This window comes from Coregonus clupeaformis, unplaced genomic scaffold (genome assembly GCF_020615455.1).
Source record: "Coregonus clupeaformis isolate EN_2021a unplaced genomic scaffold, ASM2061545v1 scaf0388, whole genome shotgun sequence".
Taxonomy (NCBI): Eukaryota; Metazoa; Chordata; class Actinopteri; order Salmoniformes; family Salmonidae; genus Coregonus; species Coregonus clupeaformis.
Genome location: NW_025533843.1, coordinates 351,404 through 377,971, shown reverse-complemented (window position 1 = coordinate 377,971; position 26,568 = coordinate 351,404). Strand labels below are relative to the sequence as shown.

General features: G+C 44.3%; 1 protein-coding gene and 1 long non-coding RNA gene across 2 annotated transcripts in view; one reads left to right on the top strand and one right to left on the bottom strand.

The window, feature by feature from the left end:
* Positions 1-9,241: 9,241 nt before the first annotated feature.
* Positions 9,242-26,568, bottom strand: part of LOC121562294 (FERM, ARHGEF and pleckstrin domain-containing protein 1-like) — a 189,069-nt gene continuing 171,742 nt past the window's right edge. The window contains exons 24-27 of the mRNA XM_045215187.1: positions 20,114-20,277; positions 16,810-16,917; positions 16,442-16,593; positions 9,242-9,825 (exon numbers count right to left, since the gene is read on the bottom strand). Of these exons, the coding sequence (XP_045071122.1) occupies positions 9,750-9,825; positions 16,442-16,593; positions 16,810-16,917; positions 20,114-20,277 (500 nt within the window). The 3' untranslated portion in view covers positions 9,242-9,749. The remainder of the gene's footprint in view (positions 9,826-16,441; positions 16,594-16,809; positions 16,918-20,113; positions 20,278-26,568) is intronic.
* Positions 22,074-25,983, top strand: LOC121561351. Its single transcript, XR_005999223.1, has 4 exons — positions 22,074-22,107; positions 22,542-22,696; positions 22,766-22,841; positions 25,961-25,983. It is a non-coding gene; the product is annotated as an uncharacterized LOC121561351 (long non-coding RNA).

Genomic DNA, 26,568 nt, shown 5'->3' with positions numbered 1-26,568 from the left:
TTCTATGAATCCACACTAATAGTTCTATGAATCCCTACACTAATAGTTCTATATGAATCCCTACATCAATAGTTCTATAGAATCCCTTCACTAATAGTTCTATAGAATCCCTACATCAATAGTTCTATATGAATCCCTCCACTAATAGTTCTACATGAATCCCTACACTAATAGTTCTATATGAATCCCTACACTAATAGTTCTATAGAATCCCTACACTAATAGTTCTATATGAATCCCTACACTAATAGTTCTCATACGAATCCCTACACTAATAGTTCTACATGAATCCCTACACTAATAGTTCTATATGAATCCCTACACTAATAGTTCTATATGAATCCCTACACTAATAGTTCTATATGAATCCCTACACTAATAGTTCTATATGAATCCCTACACTAATAGTTCTATATGAATCCCTACATCAGTAGTTCTATATGAATCCCTCACACTAATAGTTCTATATGAATCCCTACACTAATAGTTCTATATGAATCCCTACACTAATAGTTCTAATGAATCCCTACACTAATAGTTCTATATGAATCCCTACACCAATAGTTCTATATGAATCCCTACACCAATAGTTCTATATGAATCCCTACACAATAGTTCTATATGAATCCCTACACTAATAGTTCTATAGAATCCCTACACTAATAGTTCTATATGAATCCCTACACCAATAGTTCTATATGAATCCCTACACCAATAGTTCTATATGAATCCCTACACTAATAGTTCTATATGAATCCCTACACTAATAGTTCTATATGAATCCCTACACTAATAGTTCTATGAATCCCTACACTAATAGTTCTATATGAATCCCTACACTAATAGTTATATATGAATCCCTACACTAATAGTTCTATGAATCCCTACACTAATAGTTCTCATATGAATCCCTCCACTAATAGTTCTATAAGAATCCCTACACTAATAGTTCTATGAATCCCTACACTAATAGTTCTATATGAATCCCTCCACTAATAGTTCTATATGAATCCCTACACTAATAGTTCTATATGAATCCCTACACTAATAGTTCTATATGAATCCCTACACTAATAGTTATATATGAATCCCTACACTAATAGTTCTATATGAATCCCTCCACTAATAGTTCTATGAATCCCTCCACTAATAGTTCTATATGAATCCCTACACTAATAGTTCTATATGAATCCCTACACTAATAGTTCTATATGAATCCCTCCACTAATAGTTCTATATGAATCCCTCCACTAATAGTTCTATATGAATCCCTACACTAATAGTTCTATATGACTCCCTACACTAATAGTTCTATATGAATCCCTACACTAATAGTTCTATATGAATCCCTCCTAATAGTTCTATATGAATCCCTGCATCAATAGTTCTATATGAATCCCTATCAATAGTTCTATATGAATAGATAGTTATATGAATCCCTACACAATAGTTCTATAGAATCCCTACATCAATAGTTCTATGAATCCCTTCATCAATAGTTCTATATGAATCCCTACACTAATAGTTCTATATGAATCCCTACACTAATAGTTCTATATGAATCCCTACACTAATAGTTCTATATGAATCCCTAGGGATAGTTATATGAATCCCTGCATCAATAGTTCTATATGAATCCCTTCATCAATAGTTCTATATGAATCCCTAGGGATAGTTATATGAATCCCTACACCAATAGTTCTATATGAATCCCTACATCAATAGTTCTATATGAATCCCTTCATCAATAGTTCTATATGAATCCCTACACTAATAGTTCTACATGAATCCCTACACTAATAGTTCTATATGAATCCCTACACTAATAGTTCTATATGAATCCCTACACTAATAGTTCTATATGAATCCCTACACTAATAGTTCTATATGAATCCCTACACTAATAGTTCTATATGAATCCCTTCATCAATAGTTCTATATGAATCCCTAGGGATAGTTATATGAATCCCTAGGGATAGTTATATGAATCCCTACACCAATAGTTATTCATCCCTCCGTGAATTATTGGGACAGTGAAGCATTGTTTAGGCTCTATACTCCAAAAGTTTGGATTTGAAATCAATGACTGATATTAAAGTGCAGACAGTCAGCTTTAATTTGAGGGTATTTTCATCCATATCAGGTGAACCGTTTACAAATTACAGCACTTTTTTATACATAGTCCCCCATTTTAGGGGACCAAAAGTAATGGGTTATACATTAATTATACATTAATTCCTTTACCATTAGTTATACATTAATTCCTTTACCATTAGTTATACATTAATTCTTTACCATTAGTTATACATTAATTCCTTTACCATTAGTTGTACATTAATTCCTTTACCATTAGTTGTACATTAATTCCTTTTCCAACAGTCTTGAAGGAGTTCCACATATGTTGAGCACTTTGTTGGCTGCTTTTCCTTCACTCTGCCGTCCGACTCATCCCAAACCATCTCAATTGGGTTGAGGTCGGGTGATTGTGGAGGCCAGGTCATCTGATGCAGCACTCCATCACTCTCCTTCTTGGTCAAATAGCCCTTACACAGCCTGGAGGTGTGTTGGGTCATTGTCCTGTTGAAAAACAAATGATAGTCCCACTAAGCCCAAACCAGATGGGATGGCGTATCGCTGCAGAATGCTGTGGTAGCCATGCTGGTTAAGTGTGCCTTGAATTCTAAATAAATCACAGACAGTGTCACCAGCAAAGCACCCCCACACCATCACACCTCCTCCTCCATGCTTTACGGTGGGAAATACACATGCGGAGATCATCCGTTCACCCACACTGCGTCTCGCAAAGACACGGCGGTTGGAACCAAACATCTCAAATTTAGACTCATCAGACCAAAGGACACATTTCCACCGGTCTAATGTCCATTGCTCGTATTTCTTGGCCCAAGCAGGTCTCCTCTTCTTATTGGTGTCCTTTAGTAGTGGTTTCTTTGCAGCAATTCGACCATGAAGGCCTGATTCACACAGTCCCCTCTGAACAGTTGATATTGAGATGTGTCTGCGACTTGTTTGTGAAGCATATTTAGTTATACATTAATTCCTTTACCATTAGTTATACATTAATTCCTTTTACCTTTAGTTATACATTAAAGGCAATGAGGCCGTGCCGCTTATCTACTTCCCCAGAGTCAGATGAATGCCCTTTACCTACTTCCCCAGAGTCAGATGAATGCCCCTTACCTACTTCCCCAGAGTCAGATGAATGCCCTTTACCTACTTCCCCAGAGTCAGATGAATGCCCCTTATCTACTTCCCCAGAGTCAGATGAATGCCCTTTACCTACTTCCCCAGAGTCAGATGAATGCCCCTTATCTACTTCCCCAGAGTCAGATGAATGCCCTTTACCTACTTCCCCAGAGTCAGATGAATGCCCCTTACCTACTTCCCCAGAGTCAGATGAATGCCCCTTACCTACTTCCCCAGAGTCAGATGAATGCCCCTTACCTACTTCCCCAGAGTCAGATGAATGCCCCTTACCTACTTCCCACAATCAGATGAATGCCCCTTACCTACTTCCCCAGAATCAGATGAATGCCCCTTACCTACTTCCCCAGTCAGATGAATGCCCTTTACCTACTTCCCCAGAGTCAGATGAATGCCCCTACCTATCTTCCCCAGAGTCAGATGAATGCCCTTTACCTACTTCCCCAAAGACATATGAATGCCCTTACCTACTTCCCCAGAGTCAGATGAATGCCCTTTACCTACTTCCCCAGAGTCAGATGAATGCCCCTTACCTACTTCCCCAGAGTCAGATGAATGCCCCTTACCTACTTCCCCAGAGTCAGATGAATGCCCTTTACCTACTTCCCCAGAGTCAGATGAATGCCCTACCTACTTCCCCAGAGTCAGATGAATGCCCCTTTACCTACTTCCCCAGAGTCAGATGAATGCCGCTTATCTACTTCCCCAGAGTCAGATGAATGCCCTTTACCTACTTCAGAGTCAGATGAATGCCCCTACCTACTTCCCCCAGAGTCAGATGAATGCCGCTTATCTACTTCCCCAGAGTCAGATGAACTGCGTGGATGAAGGAAGTTAGAGGTAGTTTCGTGAGACAATGCTAACTAGTGTTAGTGCAATGACTGGAAGTCTATGGTATATGCTAGCATACCATAGACTTCCAGTCATAGCGCTAACGCTAGTAAGCAATTGCAATAGCGCTAGTTAGCAACGTCCTTCAAACTCTGCAACTGGATCCTGGACTTCCTGACGGGCCGCCCCCCAGGTGGTAAGGGTAGCTAACAACACATCTGCCACGCTGATCCTCAACACGGGGGCCCACTTCAGGGGTGCGTGCTCAGTCCCCTCCTGTACTCCCTGTTCACCCACCCACTGCGTGGCAAAGCACGACTCCAACATCATCATTAAGTTTACTGACGACACAACAGTGGTAGGCCTGATCACCGACAACGATGAGACAGCCTATAGGAGGAGGTCAGAGACCTGGCCGTGGTGGTGCCAGGATAACAACCTCTCCCTCAACGATGAGACAGCCTATAGGGAGGAGGTCAGAGACCTGGCCGTGTGGTGCCAGGATAACAACCTCTCCCTCAACGTGATCAAGACAAAGGAGATGATTGTGGACTACAGGAAAAGGAGGGCCGAACACTCCCCCATTCACATCGACGGGGCTCTAGTGGAGCGGGTCGAGAGTTTCAAAGCTCCTTGGTGTCCACATCACCAACAAACTATCATGGTCCAAACACACCAAGACAGTCGTGAAGAGGGCACGACAAAGCCTATTCCCCCTCAGGAGACTGGAAAAGATTTGGCATGGGTCCCCAGATCATCCAAAAGTTCTACAGCTGCACCATCGAGAGCATCCTGACCAGTTGGCATCACCGCCTGATATGGCAACTGCCCGGCCTCCCGACCGCAAGGCACTACAGAGGGTAGTGAATACGGCCCCAGTACATCACTGGGGCCAAGCTTCCTGCCATCCAGGACCTCTATACCAGGCGGTGTCAGAGGAAGGCCCAAAATTGTCAAAGTCTCCAGCCACCCAAGTCATAGACTGTTCTCTCTGCTACCGCACAGCAAATCGGTACCGAGCTCCAAGTCTAGGTCCAAAAGTCTCCTTAACATCTTCTACCCCCATAAGATGCTGAAGAATTAATCTATGGCCACCTGGACTATTTACATTGACCCACCCCCTTTGTTTTTACACTGCTGCTACTCACTGTTTATTATCTATGCATAGTCACTTTACCCCGACCTACATGTACAAATTACCTCAACTAACCTGTACCCCCACACACATGACTCGGTACTGTACCTCCTGTATATAGCCTCATTATTACCTGGACTAACCTGTACCCCCCGCACATTGACTTCGGTACCAGTACCCCCTGTATATAGCCTCGTTATTTTATTGTGTTACTTTTTATTTTATTATATTTTTTACTTTAGTTTATTTAGTAAATATTTATCTCAACTCTATTTCTTGAACTGCATTGTTGGTTAAGGTTAGTTGTAAGTAAGCATTTCACAGTAAGATCTACACCTGTTGTAGTTCAGCCATGTGACAAATACAAAGTTCATCTGACCCTGGGAAAGTAGAATAAGGGCCACATTGCCAAAAATCCCAAACCATCTCTTTAATTCCCTTTACCATTAGTTATACATTCATTACATTTACCAATAGCTAAATACATCTTCAACAGCATATCCTTTCCAGCTCACTGTCTGGTATAGGCCCAAAGTGGTCTGATCTAGCCTCAACTCAGGCCAGGAAGTGGTCTGATCTAGCCTCAACTCAGGCCAGGAAGTGGTCTGATCTAGCCCTCAACTCAGGACAGGAAGTGGTCTGATCTAGCCTCAACTCCAGGCCAGGAAGTGGTCTGATCTGGCCTCAACAGGCCAGGAAGTGGTCTGATCTAGCCTCAACTCAGGACAGGGAAGTGGTCTGATCTAGCCTCAACTCAGGCCAGGAAGTGGTCTGATCTAGCCTCAACTCAGGCCAGGAAGTGGTCTGATCTAGCCTCAACTCAGGCCAGGAAGTGGTCTGATCTAGCCTCAACTCAGGCCAGGAAGTGGTCTGATCTAGCCTCAACTCAGGCCATGAAGTGGTCTGATCTAGCCTCAACTCAGACCAGGAAGTGGTCTAATCTAGCCTCAACTCAGGCTAGGAAGTGGTCTGATCTAGCCTCAACTCAGGCCAGGAAGTGGTCTGATCTGGCCTCAACTCAGGCCAGGAAGTGGTCTGATCTAGCCTCAACCCAGGCCAGGAAGTGGTCCAATCTAGCCTCAACCCAGGCCAGGAAGTGGTCTGATCTAGCCTCAACTCAGGCCAGAAGTGGTCTAATCTAGCCTCAACAGGCCAGGAAGTGGTCTGATCTAGCCTCAACTCAGGCCAGGAAGTGGTCTGATCTAGCCTCAACTCAGGCCAGGAAGTGGTCTAATCTAGCCTCAACAGGCCAGGAAGTGGTCTGATCTAGCCTCAACTCAGGCCAGTGTAGAATAGAGGTACACACCTCCCCAACAAACATACCAGTCAATATTGAAACAACAGTCATGAAATAATGTGCTTTTATTGCTATAATATCCAGTGAGTTGTTCCGTCGGAGGAATCAATACCATAGAAGTAGAATTCATTCTATATACAGAACCACTCATTCTATAACCACTAATTCTATATAGGGAACCTTTACAACAGCCTTCCAGGAACTTCTTCCAAAACTCTGGCTGGTTGGCTGGTTTCAATCCTTTCCACTGTCTGCTCACATGGTCTTACCAGGGCAGGTAAAATGAGCTAGTTAGACTAGTACATTAAAATAGCTCAAAACACGTCCACTCACCAGCTGACATCGTTTTTCTTCTAAACATTAGTGTTTTTAAAATCTGTGTTTCTTTGCCATGTATCCCAGAAAGGAACAATGTTGATCTACAAACAACATATTTTAAAGGGTGATTTCAGAAACCTTGTTCCAGAGTGAAGGGTGTTTGAAAGAGAAACCAATGGGCCATAAAAAGCCAACCGAGCAAAAGGAATGGTTGGTTCACAGTCTCTATTAAAGGGTGGACAAAATGACGTGGTCCTACTAAAGAAGTCATGAGCTGTGCCTCCTCATGGACACATGGATGCCTTAGAAAGCAGAGGTTGGGCATAAACACACACATCGGTCTAAACCAGGGCTCTCCAACCCTTTTCCTGGAGGATACCCTCCTGTAGGTTTTAACTCCAACCCTGTTCCTGGAGGATTGGAGCGAAAACCTACAGGAGGGTATCCTCCAGGAACAGGGTTAGAGCGAAAACCTACAGGAGGGTGTCCTCCAGGAACAGGGTTGGAGCGAAAACCTACAGGAGGGTATCCTCCAGGAACAGGGTTAGAGCGAAAACCTACAGGAGGGTATCCTCCAGGAACAGGGTTGGAGTTAAAACCTACAGGAGGGTCTCTCTCCAGGAACAGGGTTGGAGCGAAAACCTACAGGAAGGTCTCTCTCCAGGAACAGGGCTGGAGTTAAAACCTACAGGAGGGTATCTCTCCAGGAACAGGGTTGGAGTGTAAACCTACAGGAGGGTATCCTCCAGGAACAGGGCTGGAGTTAAAACCTACAGGAGGGTAGCTCTCCAGGAACAGGGCTGGAGTTAAAACCTACAGGAGGGTATCCTCCAGGAACAGGGTCGGAGCGAAAACCTACAGGACGGTATCTCTCCAGGAACAGGGTTGGAGTTAAAACCTACAGGAGGGTATCCTCCAGGAACAGGGCTGGAGTTAAAACCTACAGGAGGGATCCTCCAGGAACAGGGCTGGAATTAAAACCTACAGGAGGGTATCCTCCAGGAACAGGGTTGGAGTGAAAACCTACAGGAGGGTATCCTCCAGGAACAGGGTTGGAGTGTAAACCTACAGGAGGGTATCCTCCAGGAACAGGGCTGGAATTAAAACCTACAGGAGGGTATCCTCCAGGAACAGGGTTGGAGTGAAAACCTACAGGAGGGTATCTCTCCAGGAACAGGGTTGGAGTTAAAACCTACAGGAGGGAATCCTCCAGGAACAGGGTTGGAGTTAAAACCTACAGGAGGGTATCCTCCAGGAACAGGGTTGGAGTTAAAACCTACAGGAGGGTATCCTCCAGGAACAGGGTCGGAGAGCCCTGGTCTAAACACACTGAGGTCTAAGAAAACGTCCTTTATTATAAAGGATCGACTCCCCCCTCACAGGGCCAGATCAGAACCCTCAGAAAACAGGACCAACATTATCTCCACTCTGCTGCACTATAGAATAGATTCTAACATGGAGACGATACATAGTAAAGACTGTCTCTAGATACAGACACACAGACAGGTGGTTAGAAGAGTCATCTGAGGCAAAGTGAGCCGCTACTCCAGCAGGAGGTGAAGAGAGGAGAGGGTGAAGGAAGAGGCCTAAAGGAGGGGACGGAGGAGTCTAGAAGAGGGGGAAGGAAGAGGCCTAAAGGAGGGGACGGAGGAGTCTAGAAGAGGGGGAAGGAAGAGGCCTAAAGGAGGGGACGGAGGAGTCTAGAAGAGGGGGAAGGAAGAGGCCTAAAGGAGGGGACGGAGGAGTCTAGAAGAGGGTGAAGGAAGAGGCCTAAAGGAGGGGACGGAGGAGTCTAGAAGAGGGGGGAAGGAAGAGGCCCTAAAGGAGGGGACGGAGGAGTCTAGAAGAGGGGGAAGGAAGAGGCCTAAAGGAAGGGACGGAGGAGTCTAGAAGAGGGGGAAGGAAGAGGCCCTAAAGGAGGGGACGGAGGAGTCTAGAAGAGGGGGAAGGAAGAGGCCTAAAGGAGGGGACGGAGGAGTCTAGAAGAGGGGGAAGGAAGAGGCCTAAAGGAGGGGACGGAGAGTCTAGAAGAGGGGGAAGGAAGAGGGCCTAAAGGAGGGACGGAGGAGTCTAGAAGAGGGGGAAGGAAGAGGCCTAAAGGAGGACGGAGGAGTCAGAAGAGGGGGAAGGAAGAGGCCTAAAGGAGGGGACGGAGGGGAGTCTAGAAGAGGGTGAAGGAAGAGGCCTAAAGGAGGGGACGGAGGAGTCTAGAAGAGGGTGAAGGAAGAGGCCTAAAGGAGGGGACGGAGGAGTCTAGAAGAGGGTGAAGGAAGAGGCCTAAAGGAGGGGACGGAGGAGTCTAGAAGAGGGGGAAGGAAGAGGCCTAAAGGAGGGGACGGAGGAGTCTAGAAGAGGGGGAAGGAAGAGGCCTAAAGGAGGGGACGGAGGAGTCTAGAAGAGGGGGAAGGAAGAGGCCTAAAGGAGGGGACGGAGGAGTCTAGAAGAGGGGTGAAGGAAGAGGCCTAAAGGAGGGGACGGAGGAGTCTAGAAGAGGGGGTAAGAAGAGGCCTAAAGGAGGGGACGGAGGAGTCAAGAAGAGGGGGAAAGAAGAGGCCTAAAGGAGGGGACGGAGGAGTCTAGAAGAGGGGGAAGGAAGAGGCCTAAAGGAGGGGACGGAGGAGTCTAGAAGAGGGGGAAGGAAGAGGCCTAAAGGAGGGGACGGAGGAGTCTAGAAGAGGGTGAAGGAAGAGGCCTAAAGGAGGGGACGGAGGAGTCTAGAAGAGGGTGAAGGAAGAGGCCTAAAGGAGGGGACGGAGGAGTCTAGAAGAGGGTGAAGGAAGAGGCCTAAAGGAGGGGACGGAGGAGTCTAGAAGAGGGGGAAGGAAGAGGCCTAAAGGAGGGGACGGAGGAGTCTAGAAGAGGGGGTAAGAAGAGGCCTAAAGGAGGGGACGGAGGAGTCTAGAAGAGGCTTGATCAGGGTCCTCCTGGTCCTCACTGGCTCCGTGGTCAGTAAGAATCCTTCCCCTGGGTCAGGTGGGGTCGACTAGCTGAACAGGTAACACTACGGATCACCTCCATCCACCTGGAGACAGACAGACAGACAGGTTAGAGAGACAGACAGGTAACACTACGGATCACCTCCATCCACCTGGAGACAGACAGACAGACAGGTTAGAGAGACAGACAGGTAACACTACGGATCACCTCCATCCACCTGGAGACAGACAGACAGGTTAGAGAGACAGACAGGTAACACTACAGATCACCTCCATCCACCTGGAGACAGACAGACAGACAGGTAACACTACGGATCACCTCCATCCACCTGGAGACAGACAGACAGACAGGTTAGAGAGACAAACAGGTAACACTACGGATCACCTCCATCCACCTGGAGACAGACAGACAGACAGACAGGTTAGAGAGACAGACAGGTAACACTACGGATCACCTCCATCCACCTGGAGACAGACAGGTTAGAGAGACAGACAGGTAACACTACGGATCACCTCCATCCACCTGGAGACAGACAGACAGACAGGTTAGAGAGACAGACAGGTAACACTACGGATCACCTCCATCCACCTGGAGACAGACAGACAGGTTAGAGAGACAGACAGGTAACACTACGGATCACCTCCATCCACCTGGAGACAGACAGACAGACAGGTTAGAGAGACAGACAGGTAACACTACGGATCACCCTTCATCCCACCTGGAGACAGACAGACAGGTTAGAGACAGACAGGTAACACTACGGATCACCTCCATCCACCTGGAGACAGACAGACAGACAGGTTAGAGAGACAGACAGGTAACACTACGGATCACCTCCATCCACCTGGAGACAGACAGACAGACAGGTTAGAGAGACAGACAGGTAACACTACGGATCACCTCCATCCACCTGGAGACAGACAGACAGACAGGTTAGAGAGACAGACAGGTAACACTACGGATCACCTCCATCCACCTGGAGACAGACAGGTTAGACAGACAGACAGGTAACACTACGGATCACCTCCATCCACCTGGAGACAGACAGACAGGTTAGAGAGACAGACAGGTAACACTACGGATCACCTCCATCCACCTGGAGACAGACAGACAGGTTAGAGAGAGACAGGTAATACTACGGATCACCTCCATCCACCTGGAGACAGACAGACAGGTTAGAGAGACAGACAGGTAACACTACGGATCACCTCCATCCACCTGGAGACAGACAAAATGAAGACACCAAAACCAAAACACCACCCTACACTACTGAAGACAACACAACCAAAAACTACACTACTGAAGACCACACAACCAAACACCACTGAAGACAACACAACCAAACACCACTGAAGACAACACAACCAAACACTACACTACTGAAGACAACACAACCAAACACCACTGAAGACAACACAACCAAACACTCCACTACTGAAGACAACACAACCAAACACCACACTACTGAAGACAACACTACTGAAGACAACACAACCAAACACCACACCACTGAAGACAACACAACCAAACACCACTGAAGACAACACAACCAAACACTACACTACTGAAGACAACACAACCAAACACCACTGAAGACAACACAACCAAACAACACTGAAGACAACACAACCAAACACTACACTACTGAAGACAACACAACCAAACACCACACTACTGAAGACAACACTACACTACTGAAGACAACACAACCAAACACTACACTACTGAAGACAACACAACCAAACACCACACCACTGAAGACAACACAACCAAACACCACACTACACTACTGAAGACAACACAACCAAACACTACACTACTGAAGACAACACTACACTACTGAAGACAACACAACCAAACACCACACTACTGAAGACAACACAACCAAACACCACTGAAGACAACACAACCAAACACTACACTACTGAAGACAACACAACCAAACACCACACTACTGAAGACAACACAACCAAACACCACACTACTGAAGACAACACTACACTACTGAAGACAACACAACCAAACACTACACTACTGAAGACAACACTACACTACTGAAGACAACACAACCAAACACTACACTACTGAAGACAACACAACCAAACACCACACTAGTGAAGACAACACAACCAAACACTACACTACTGAAGACAACACAACCAAACACCACACTACTGAAGACAGCACAACCAAACACCACACTACACTACTGAAGACAACACAACCAAACACCACACTACACTACTGAAGACAACACAACCAAACACTACACTACTGAAGACAACACAACCAAACACTACTGAAGACAACACAACCAAACACCACACTACTGAAGACAACACAACCAAACACCACACTACTGAAGACAACACAACCAAACACCACACTACACTACTGAAGACAACACAACCAAACACTACACTACTGAAGACAACACAACCAAACACTACACTACTGAAGACAACACAACCAAACTACACTACTGAAGACAACACAACCAAACACTACACTACTGAAGACAACACAACCAAACACTACACTATGGAAGACAACACAACCAAACTACACTACTGAAGACAACACAACCAAACACCACACTACTGAAGACAACACAACCAAACACTACACTACTGAAGACAACACAACCAAACTACACTACTGAAGACAACACAACCAAACACTACACTACTGAAGACAACACAACCAAACACCACACCACACTACTGAAGACAACACAACCAACACCACACTACACTACTGAAGACAACACAACCAAACACCACACTACTGAAGACAACACAACCAAACACTACTGAAGACAACACAACCAAACACCACACTACTGGAGACAACACAACCAAACACCACACTACTGAAGACAACACAACCAAACACTACTGAAGACAACACAACCAAACACCACACTACTGAAGACAACACAACCAACACTACTGAAGACAACACAACCAACACTACACTACTGAAGACAACACAACCAAACACCACACTACACTACTGAAGACAACACAACCAAACACTACACTACTGAAGACAACACAACCAAACACTACTGAAGACAACACAACCAAACACCACACTACTGAAGACAACACAACCAAACACCACACTACACTACTGAAGACAACACAACCAAACACTACACTACTGAAGACAACACAACCAAACACCACACTACTGAAGACAACACAACCAACACTACACTACTGAAGACAACACAACCAAACACCACACTACACTACTGAAGACAACACAACCAAACACTACACTACTGAAGACAACACAACCAAACACTACTGAAGACAACACAACCAAACACCACACTACTGAAGACAACACAACCAAACACCACACTACTGAAGACAACACAACCAAACACCACACTACTGAAGACAACACAACCAAACACTACACTACACTACTGAAGATAAAACCACACTACAGGACGGTCAGCAAGACAACACCACTACAGGACGGTCAGCAAGACAACGCCACTACAGGACGGTCAGCAAGACAACACCACTACAGGACGGTCAGCAAGACAACGCCACTACAGGACGGTCAGCAAGACAACGCCACTACAGGACGGTCAGCAAGACAACACCACTACAGGACGGTCAGCAAGACAACACCACTACAGGACGGTCAGCAAGACAACACCACTACAGGACGGTCAGCAAGACAACACCACTACAGGGACGGTCAGCAAGACAACACCACTACAGGACGGTCAGCAAGACAACACCACTACAGGACGGACGGTCAGCAAGACAACACCACTACAGGACGGTCAGCAAGACAACACCACTACAGGACGGTCAGCAAGACAACACCACTACAGGACGGACGGTCAGCAAGACAACACCACTACAGGACGGTCAGCAAGACAACACCACTACAGGACGGTCAGCAAGACAACACCACTACAGGACGGTCAGCAAGACAACACCACTACAGGACGGTCAGCAAGACAACACCACTACAGGACGGTCAGCAAGACAACACCACTACAGGACGGTCAGCAAGACAACACCACTACAGGACGGACGGTCAGCAAGACAACACCACTACAGGACGGTCAGCAAGACAACACCACTACAGGACGGTCAGCAAGACAACACCACTACAGGACGGTCAGCAAGACAACGCCACTACAGGACGGTCAGCAAGACAACACCACTACAGGACGAATCAGCAAGACAACACCACTACAGGACGGTCAGCAAGACAACACCACTACAGGACGGTCAGCAAGACAACACCACTACAGGACGGTCAGCAAGACAACACCACTACAGGACGGTCAGCAAGACAACACCACTACAGGACGGTCAGCAAGACAACACCACTACAGGACGGTCAGCAAGACAACACCACTACAGGACGGACGGTCAGCAAGACAACACCACTACAGGACGGACGGTCAGCAAGACAACACCACTACAGGACGGTCAGCAAGACAACACCACTACAGGACGGTCAGCAAGACAACACCACTACAGGGCGGTCAGCAAGACAACGCCACTACAGGACGGACGGTCAGCAAGACAACGCCACTACAGGACGGACGGTCAGCAAGACAACACCACTACAGGACGGTCAGCAAGACAACACCACTACAGGACGGTCAGCAAGACAACACCACTACAGGACGGTCAGCAAGACAACACCACTACAGGACGGGTCAGCAAGACAACACCACTACAGGACGGTCAGCAAGACAACACCACTACAGGACGGTCAGCAAGACAACACCACTACAGGACGGTCAGCAAGACAACACCACTACAGGACGGTCAGCAAGACAACACCACTACAGGACGGTCAGCAAGACAACACCACTACAGGACGGTCAGCAAGACAACACCACTACAGGACGGTCAGCAAGACAACACCACTACAGGACGGTCAGCAAGACAACACCACTACAGGACGGTCAGCAAGACAACACCACTACAGGACGGTCAGCAAGACAACACCACTACAGGACAGTCAGCAAGACAACACCACTACAGGACGGACAGTCAGCAAGACAACACCACTACAGGACGGACGGTCAGCAAGACAACACCACTACAGGACGGTCAGCAAGACAACACCACTACAGGACGGTCAGCAAGACAACACCACTACAGGACGGTCAGCAAGACAACACCACTACAGGACAGTCAGCAAGACAACACCACTACAGGACGGACGGTCAGCAAGACAACACCACTACAGGACAGTCAGCAAGACAACACCACTACAGGACGGACGGTCAGCAAGACAACGCCACTACAGGACGGTCAGCAAGACAACACCACTACAGGACGGTCAGCAAGACAACACCACTACAGGACGGTCAGCAAGACAACACCACTACAGGACGGTCAGCAAGACAACACCACTACAGGACGGTCAGCAAGACAACACCACTACAGGACGGTCAGCAAGACAACACCACTACAGGACGGTCAGCAAGACAACACCACTACAGGACGGTCAGCAAGACAACACCACTACAGGACGGTCAGCAAGACAACACCACTACAGGACGGTCAGCAAGACAACACCACTACAGGACGGTCAGCAAGACAACACCACTACAGGACGGTCAGCAAGACAACGCCACTACAGGACGGTCAGCAAGACAACACCACTACAGGACGGTCAGCAAGACAACGCCACTACAGGACGGTCAGCAAGACAACGCCACTACAGGACGGTCAGCAAGACAACGCCACTACAGGACGGTCAGCAAGACAACGCCACTACAGGACGGTCAGCAAGACAACACCACTACAGGACGGTCAGCAAGACAACACCACTACAGGACGGTCAGCAAGACAACACCACTACAGGACGGTCAGCAAGACAACACCACTACAGGACGGTCAGCAAGACAACACCACTACAGGACGGTCAGCAAGACAACACCACTACAGGACGGTCAGCAAGACAACGCCACTACAGGACGGTCATTAAGACAACACCACTACAGGACGGTCAGCAAGACAACGCCACTACAGGACGGTCAGCAAGACAACACCACTACAGGACGGTCAGCAAGACAACACCACTACAGGACGGTCAGCAAGACAACACCACTACAGGACCGGTCAGCAAGACAACACCACTACAGGACGGTCAGCAAGACAACACCACTACAGGACGGTCAGCAAGACAACACCACTACAGGAACGGTCAGCAAGACAACACCACTACAGGACGGTCAGCAAGACAACACCACTACAGGACGGTCAGCAAGACAACGCCACTACAGGACGGTCAGCAAGACAACGCCACTACAGGACCGGTCAGCAAGACAACACCACTACAGGACGGTCAGCAAGACAACACCACTACAGGACGGTCAGCAAAGACAACACCACTACAGGACGGTCACAGCAAGACAACACCACTACAGGACGGTCAGCAAGACAACGCCACTACAGGACGGTCAGCAAGACAACGCCACTACAGGACAGTCAGCAAGACAACACCACTACAGGACGGTCAGCAAGACAACACCACTACAGGACGGTCAGCAAGACAACACCACTACAGGACGGTCAGCAAGACAACACCACTACAGGACGGTCAGCAAGACAACACCACTACAGGACGGTCAGCAAGACAACACCACTACAGGACGGTCAGCAAGACAACACCACTACAGGACGGTCAGCAAGACAACGTACCTCTGGAAGGTGTACTGGCTCTCTGACCTGAAGTAGTACACATGAGACTTGAAGTGGAGCTTGAAAACGTAGTCCTTCTGGATGTTCTCCGTCTCCGCAGGAACTGTCAACGAGTAGCCTAGCAACGGGAGGCTGGCCAGAGGGTAGTCATCCTATAGGGGACAGAAGGAGAGGACCTTTAGACTACTGCATCCCATAATAAATACTATATAATACACTACCCAGAGGGTGGTCATCCTTTAGGCTGAAGTTGGTGAAGAGCACCCAGAGTTAGGTTTAGGTTAGGGTTAGGGTTAGGTTTAGGTTAGGGTTAGGTTTAGGGTTAGGTTAGGTTAGGGTTAGGGTTAGGTTTAGGTTAGGGTCCTTACCTGATGTGATTTGTAGAAGAACAGGCTGAAGTTGGTTAAGACCACCCAGAGTTTCTGCCATCCATTACTGTTCTTAAACTTCCTCAGCAGGTTCCCTGATAACTGGTTCTGATAGGGGGAGAGAGGACCAATACGAAGAGACATTAAGACAGGATTAACCAATAGGAAGAGAGATTAACACAGGTCCAACATGGCTACTGTATCAGGCATGCAAATGAATACTACGGCGTTCAGCAGAAAAATAAACATCAGTACTGTCAGTAGCCTTTAACACATTAACCATTTACATTTACATTTTAGTCATTTAGCAGACGCTCTTATCCAGAGCGACTTACAGTTAGTGAATACATATTTTATATATTTTTATACTGGCCCCCCGTGGGAATCAAACCCACAACCCTAGCGTTGCAAACGCCATGCTCTACCAACTGAGCTACATCCCTGCCGGCCATTCCCTCCCCTACCCTGGACGACGCTGGACCAATTGTGCGCCGCCCATGAGTCTCCCGGTCGCGGCCGGCTGCGACAGAGCCTGGATTCGAACCAGGATCTCTAGTGGCACAGTTAGCACTGCGATGCAGTGCCTTAGACCACTGCGCCACTCAGGAGTACTAAGGAGTATTAACCCTTTATAGCTAGCAGGGATGCTAGGCCAACAGCCTCATGTTACTACTGAACAGTAATATTGCCTGTTATGTGATCGTGGACAACATCTTTGAATGGACAGCTTGTGTGCCTGGTGGGAAAACTAGGAGTACCAGTCTAAAGAACGTGTTGAAGTTACAATGTTGTTGTATCAAGTTATAAATCACACCTCTCTGTAACAAGCATGTTGTTGTATCCGGTTATAATCACACCTCCCTGTAACAAGCATGTTGTTGTATCCGGTTATAATCACACCTCCCTGTAACAAGCATCAACTGTATTCACTTTGGTTCAGTCCCATATTTTTGCTACATTCCTAAGAGTCAATGTATAATTGGAAGCAGAGTAATATGTAACAGTATTTTGTGAAGTGCACCAGTCCCTCCTGCAGCAAAGCACCCCCACAGCATGATGCTGCCACCCCCGTGCTTCACGGTTGGGATGGTGTTCTTCGGCTTGCAAGCCACCCCCTTTTTTCCTCCAAACATAACGATGGTCATTATGGCCAAACTGTTCTATTTTTGTTTCATCAGACCAGAGGACATTTCTCCAAAAAGTACGATCTTTGTCCCCATGTGCAGTTGCAAACCGTAGTCTGGCTTTTTTATGGCGGTTTTGGAGCAGTGGCTTCTTCCTTGCTGGGCGGCCTTTCAGGTTATGTCGATATAGGACTCGTTTTACTGTGGAAATAGATACTTTGTACCTGTTTTCCTCCAGCATCTTCACAAGGTCCTTTGCTGTTGTTCTGCGATTGATTTGCACTTTTCGCACCAAAGTACGTTCATCTCTAAGAGACAGAACACGTCTCCTTCCTGAGCGGTATGACGGCTGCGTGGTCCCATGGTGTTTATACTTGCGTACTATTGTTTGTACAGATGAACGTGGTACCTTCAGGCTTTTGGAAATTGCTCCCACGGATGAACCAGACTTGTGGAGGTCTACAATTTTTTTCTGAGGTCTTGGCTGATTTCTTTTGATTTTCCCAAGATGCCAAGCAAAGAGGCACTGAGTTTGAATGTAGGCCTTGAAATACATCCACAGGTACACCTCCAATTGACTCAAATGATGTCAATTAGCCTATCAGAAGCTTCTAAAGCCATGACATCATTTTCTGGAATTTCCCAAGCTGTTTAAAGGCACAGTCAACTTAGTGTATGTAAACTTCTGACCCACTGGAATTGTGATACAGTGAATTATAAGTGAAATAACATGTCTGTAAACAATTGTTGGAAAAATTACTTATGTCATGCACAAAGTAGATGTCCTAACCGACTTGCCAAAACTATAGTTTGTTAACAAGAAATGTGTGTAGTGGTTGAAAAAACGAGTTTTATTGACTCCAACCTAAGTGTATGTAAACTTCCGACTCCAACTGTAGATAATAGAACAGTAGATTGTGGTTTGAATCAGCAGGTCAAGCTCTCCATCAGCCTCTCTATTGTTCTAGATCTATGTGTAACAGCAGTCCCATACAGTCAGGTTCAGTTCTACAGATCCAGTTTAATACTGTTGTGTTCTATGTCATTCTGTTGGCCCAGTCCCTTTCCTTCTCTTCTGGAGCTGGTGTCAGTAAAGGACAGGCTCTGGGCCCTCAGCTGGACCCTCAACTTTTTTTACTCACTGAGACACACTGAGACAAAATACACTAAGACACACTGAGACACAGACACACAATACACTGAGACACAATACACTGAGACACAATACACTGAGACAAAATACACTAAGACACACTGAGACAAAATACACTAAGACACACTGAGACACAGACACACAATACACTGAGACACAATACACTGAGACACAATACACTGAGACAAAATACACTAAGACACACTGAGACACAGACACACAATACACTGAGACACAATACACTGAGACACAATACACTGAGACAAAATACACTAAGACACACTGAGACACAGACACACAATACACTGAGACACAACACACTGCAGACACAATACACTGAGACAAAATACACCTAAGACACACTGAGACACAGACACACAATACACTGAGACACAATACACTGAGACACAATACACTGAGACAAAATACACTAAGACACACTGAGACACAGACACACAATACACTGAGACACAATACACTGAGACAAAATACACTAAGACACACTGAGACACAGACACACAATACACTGAGACACAATACACTGAGACACAATACACTGAGACAAAATACACTAAGACACACTGAGACACAGACACACAATACACTGAGACACAATACACTGAGACACAATACACTGAGACAAAATACGCTAAGACACACTGAGACACAGACACACAATACACTGAGACACAATACACTGAGACACAATACACTGAGACACAATACACTGAGACAATACACTGAGACAATACACTGAGACACAATACACAGACACAGCAGACAATGACACAGGGAGGTTAGACAGACAGTACTGTGGGTCAGGTAGGTTAGACAGACAGTACTGTGGGCCAGGTAGGTTAGACAGACAGTACTGTGGGCCAGGTAAGTTAGACAGACAGTACTGTGGGCCAGTTAGGTACAGAAGACAGAGAGGTTAGACAGACAGTACTGTGGGTCAGGTAGGTTAGACAGACAGTACTGTGGGCCAGGTAAGTTAGACAGACAGTACTGTGGGCCAGGTAGGTACCTCCACAGCCACACTAAAGTCCACCATGGACACGGAGGTGTTGCGGTGCCAGCAGACATGAACCGTAGTGTTTCCTCGCTGTGCTGCCTGGCGCTCCAATGAGCTACGAGACGCACTCAGCTCCTCCTCTGGGTCTGCCTCCCCGCCGCCCTCCTCTGGAGACTCTGAGAACAGCACCAAGAGGAAATAATAAAGAGTTGATGAACACAAACGGAGGAGAAGCTATTCTCTCCCCCAGTCTGACTGAGGACAGGTTTAACCTTGTTTCTCAGAGTACAAAACATCCTTGTCACAATAACTAAATAAGAGAAGTGATCATGTGAATAGATGGACTCAGAGTTAATCTTATAGGCTACATTTCTATACGGTCCGGTCATTTTAAATCTTGTTATTCCAAAACAGAAAAAGTACTCCGACATCTGTGCTTTACAACCTGTAAAAGATACTTGGTGGAGAGACAATGGGCAGGTAATGACAGGTACATAAAGACAGGTACATAAAGACAGGTATATAATAATGACAGGTACATAAAGACAGGTATATAATAATGACAGGTAAATAAAGACAGGTATATAATAATGACAGGTACATAAAGACAGATATATAATAATGCCAGGTACATAAAGACAGGTATATAATAATGACAGGTACATAAAGACAGGTATATAATAATGACAGGTACATAAAGACAGGTATATAATAATGACAGGTACATAAAGACAGGTATATAATAATGACAGGTACATAAAGACAGGTATATAATATATAATAATGACAGGTACATAAAGACAGGTATATAATAATGACAGGTACATAAAGACAGGTATATAATAATGACAGGTACATAAAGACAGGTATATAATAATGACAGGTACATAAAGACAGGTATATAATAATGACAGGTACATAAAGACAGGTATATAATAATGACAGGTACATAAAGACAGATATATAATAATGACAGGTACATAAAGACAGGTATATAATAATGACAGGTACATAAAGACAGATATATAATAATGACAGGTACATAAAGACAGGTATATAATAATGACAGGTACATAAAGACAGGTATATAATAATGACAGGTACATAAAGACAGATATATAATAATGACAGGTACATAAAGACAGGTATATAATAATGACAGGTACATAAAGACAGATATATAATATATAATAATGACAGGTACATAAAGACAGGTATATAATAATGACAGGTACATAAAGACAGGTATATAATAATGACAGGTACATAAAGACAGGTATATAATAATGACAGGTACATAAAGACAGGTATATAATAATGACAGGTACATAAAGACAGGTATATAATAATGCCAGGTACATAAAGACAGGTATATAATAATGACAGGTACATAAAGACAGGTATATAATAATGACAGGTACATAAAGACAGGTACATAATAATGACAGGTACATAAAGACAGGTATATAATAATGACAGGTACATAAAGACAGATATATAATATATAATAATGACAGGTACATAAAGACAGGTATATAATAATGACAGGTACATAAAGACAGGTATATAATAATGACAGGTACATAAAGACAGGTATATAATAATGACAGGTACATAAAGACAGGTATATAATAATGACAGGTACATAATAATGACAGGTGCATAAAGACAGGTATATAATAATGACAGGTACATAAAGACAGGTATATAATAATGACAGGTACATAAAGACAGGTATATAATAATGACAGGTACATAAAGACAGGTATATAATAATGACAGGTACATAAAGACAGGTATATAATAATGCCAGGTACATAAAGACAGGTATATAATAATGACAGGTACATAAAGACAGGTATATAATAATGACAGGTACATAAAGACAGGTACATAATAATGACAGGTACATAAAGACAGGTATATAATAATGACAGGTACATAAAGACAGATATATAATATATAATAATGACAGGTACATAAAGACAGGTATATAATAATGACAGGTACATAAAGACAGGTATATAATAATGACAGGTACATAAAGACAGGTATATAATAATGACAGGTACATAAAGACAGATATACAATATATAATAATGACAGGTACATAAAGACAGGTATATAATAATGACAGGTACATAAAGACAGATATATAATATATAATAATGACAGGTACATAAAGACAGGTATATAATAAATGACAGGTACATAAAGACAGGTATATAATAATGACAGGTAAGCATAAAGACAGGTATATAATAATGACAGGTACATAAAGACAGATATATAATATATAATAATGACAGGTACATAAAGACAGGTATATAATAATGACAGGTACATAAAGACAGATATATAATAATGCCAGATACATAAAGACAGGTATATAATAATGACAGGTACATAAAGACAGATATATAATATATAATAATGACAGGTACATAAAGACAGGTATATAATAATGACAGGTACATAAAGACAGGTATATAATAATGACAGGTACATAAAGACAGGTATATAATAATGACAGGTACATAAAGACAGGTATATAATAATGACAGGTACATAAAGACAGGTATATAATAATGACAGGTACATAAAGACAGGTACATAATATATAATAATGACAGGTACATAAAGACAGATATATAATAATGGCAGGTACATAAAGACAGGTATATAATAATGACAGGTACATAAAGACAGGTATATAATAATGACAGGTACATAAAGACAGGTATATAATATATAATAATGACAGGTACATAAAGACAGATATATAATATAATATATATTATATACCAGTCGTGCTATAAATTCTCAGACAACACAAAAATTCCTTGATGCCCTTCCAGACTCCTTCTGCCTACCCAAGGACGTCAGAGGACAAAATCAGTTAACCACTTAACTGAGAACTCAATTTAACCTTGCGCAATACCCTAGATGCAGTTGCACCCCTAAAAACGAAAAACATTTGTCATAAGAAACTAGCTCCTGGTATACAGAAAATACCCGAGCTTTGAAGCAAGCTTCCAGGAAATTGGAACGGAAATGGCGCCACACAAACTGGAAGTCTTCCGACTAGCTTGTTGAAAGACAGTACCGTGTAGTACCGAAGAGCCCTCCTGCTGCTCGATCATCCTACTTTTCCAACTTAATCGAGGAAAATAAGAACAATCCAAAAATTTCTTTTTGATACTGTTGCAAAAGCTAACTAAAAAGCAGCATTCCCAAGAGAGGATGGCTTTCACTTCAGCAGTAATAAATTCATGAACTTCTTTGAGGAAAAGATCATGACCATTAGAAAGCAAATTACGGACTCCTCTTTGAATCCAGGGCTTAGCTGTCCTGGATCTGCACAGACTCTGCGAGGGCCTGGGATCAGGAGAGACACTTAAGTGTTTAATACTATATCTCTGACACAATGATGAAAATAATCATGCGCCTCTAAACCTTCAAGCTGCATACTGGATCCTATTCCTACTAAACTGCTGAAGGAGCTGCTTCTGTGCTTGGCCCTCCTATGTTGAACATAATAAACAGCTCTCTATCCACCGGATGTGTACCAAACTCACTAAAAGTGGCAGTGATAAAGCCTCTCTTGAAAAAGCCAAACCTTGACCCGGAAAATATAAAAACTATCGGCCTATATCGAATCTTCCATTCCTCTCAAAAATTTTAGAAAAAGCTGTTGCGCAGCAACTCACTGCCTTTCAGACAAACAATGTATACAGAAATGCTTCAGTCTGGTTTTTAGACCCCATCATAGCACTGAGACTGCACTTGTGAAGGTGGTAAATGACCTTTAATGGCGTCAGACCGAGGCTCTGCATCTGTCCTCGTGCTACTAGACCTTAGTGCTGCTTTGACACCATCGATCACCACATTCTTTTGGAGAGACTGGAAACCCAAATTGGTCTACACGGACAAGTTCTGGCCTGGTTTAGATCTTACCTGTCGGAAAGATATCAGTTTGTCTCTGTGAATGGTCTGTCCTCCGACAAATCAACTGTACATTTCGGTGTTCCTCAAGGTTCCGTTTAGGACCACTATTGTTTTCACTATATATTTTACCTCTTGGGGATGTTATTCGAAAAACATAATGTTAACTTTCACTGCTATGCGGATGACACACAGCTGTACATTTCAATGAAACATGGTGAAGCCCCAAATTGCTCCTCGCTATGAAGCCTGTGTTTCAGACATAAGGAAGTGGATGGCTGAAAACTTTCTACTTTAAACTCGGACAAAACAGAGATGCTTGTTCTAGGTCCCAAGAAACAAAAGAGATCTTCTGTTAAATCTGACAATTCATCTTGATGGTTGTAAAGTCGTCTCAAATAAAACTGTGAAGGACCTCGTCGGTACTCTTCGACCCTGATCTCTCTTGACGAACATATCAAGACTGTTTCAAGGACAGCTTTTTTCCATCTACGTAACATTGCAAAAATCAGAAATTTTCTGTCCAAAATGATGCAGAAAAAATTAATCCATGCATTTGTTACTTCTAGGTTAGACTACTGCAATGCTCTTACTTTCCGGCTACCCGGATAAAGCACTAAATAAACTTCAGTTAGTGCTAAATACGGCTGCTAGAATCCTGACTAGAACCAAGAAATTTGATCATATTACTCCAGTGCTAGCTTCCCCTACACTGGCTTCCTGTTAAGGCAAGGGCTGATTTCAAGGTTTTACTGTTAACCTATAAAGCGTTACATGGCTTGCTCCTACCTATCTTTCCGAGTTGGTCCTGCCGCACATACCAATACGTGCGCTACGGTCACAAGACGCAGGCCTCCTAATTGTCCCTAGAATTTCTAAAACAGCGGGAGGCAGGGCTTTCTCCTATAGATCTCCATTTTTATGGAACAGTCTGCCTACTCATGTGAGAGAGACGCAGACTCGGTCTCAACCTAAGTCTTTACAAGACTTATCTCTTCAGTAGGTCATATGATTGAGTGTAGTCTGGCCCAGGAGTCTTCGGATGGGGCCACAGTGTCTCCGGGACCGCTCCTGTCTCAGCCTCCAGTATTTATGCTGCAGTAGTTTATGTGTCGGGGGCTGGGGGTTAGTTGGTTATACCTGGAGTACTTCTCCTGTCTTATCCAGTGTCCTGTGTGAATTTAAGTATGCTCTCTCTAATTCTCTCGTTCTCTCTTTCTCTCTGAGAACCTGAGCCCCTAGGACCATACGTCAGGACTACCGGGCATGCTGACACCTTGCTGTCCCCAGTCCGCCTGCCTTGCTGCTATTCCAGTTTCAACTGTTCTGCCTGCGGTTACTGAACCCCTACCTGTCCCAGACCTGCTGTTTTCAACTCTTAATGATCGGCTATGAAAAGCCAACTGAGAGACCTGAGCCCTGGGAACATACGTCGGGACTACCGGCCGTGGTGACTCCTTGCTGTCCCCAGTCCGCCTGGCCTTGCTGCTATTCCAGTTTTAACTGTTCTGCCTGCTGTTATGGAACCCTACCTGTCCCAGACCTGCTGTTTTCAACTCTTAATGATCGGCTATGAAAAGCCAACTGAGATTTATTCCCGATTATTATTTGACCATGCTTGTCACTTATGAACATTTTGAACATCTTGGCATGGTTCTGTCATAATCTCCACCCGGCACAGCCAGAAGAGGACTGGCCACCCTCATAGCCTGGTTCCTCTCTAGGTTTCTTCCTAGGTTTTGGCCTTTCTAGGAGTTTTTCCAGCCACCGTGCTTCTACACCTGCATTACTAGCTGTTTGGGGTTTTAGGGCTGGGTGTCTGTACAGCACTTCGAGATATTAGCTAATGTATGAAGGGCTATATAAAATAAAATTGAAAATTGATTGATAATAATGACAGGTACATAAAGACAGGTATATAATAATGACAGGTACATAAAGACAGGTATATAATATATAATAATGCCAGGTACATAAAGACAGGTATATAATAATGACAGGTACATAAAGACAGGTATATAATAATGACAGGTACATAAAGACAGGTATATAATAATGACAGGTACATAAAGACAGGTATATAATAATGACAGGTACATAAAGACAGGTATATAATATATAATAATGACAGGTACATAAAGACAGATATATAATAATGACAGGTACATAAAGACAGGTATATAATATATAATAATGACAGGTACATAAAGACAGATATATAATAATGACAGGTACATAAAGACAGGTATATAATAATGACAGGTACATAAAGACAGGTATATAATATATAATAATGACAGGTACATAAAGACAGATATATAATAATGACAGGTACATAAAGACAGATATATAATAATGACAGGTACATAAAGACAGATATATAATAATGACAGGTACATAAAGACAGGTATATAATAATGACAGGTACATAAAGACAGGTATATAATAATGACAGGTACATAAAGACAGGTATATAATAATGACAGGCACATAAAGACAGGTATATAATAATGACAGGTACA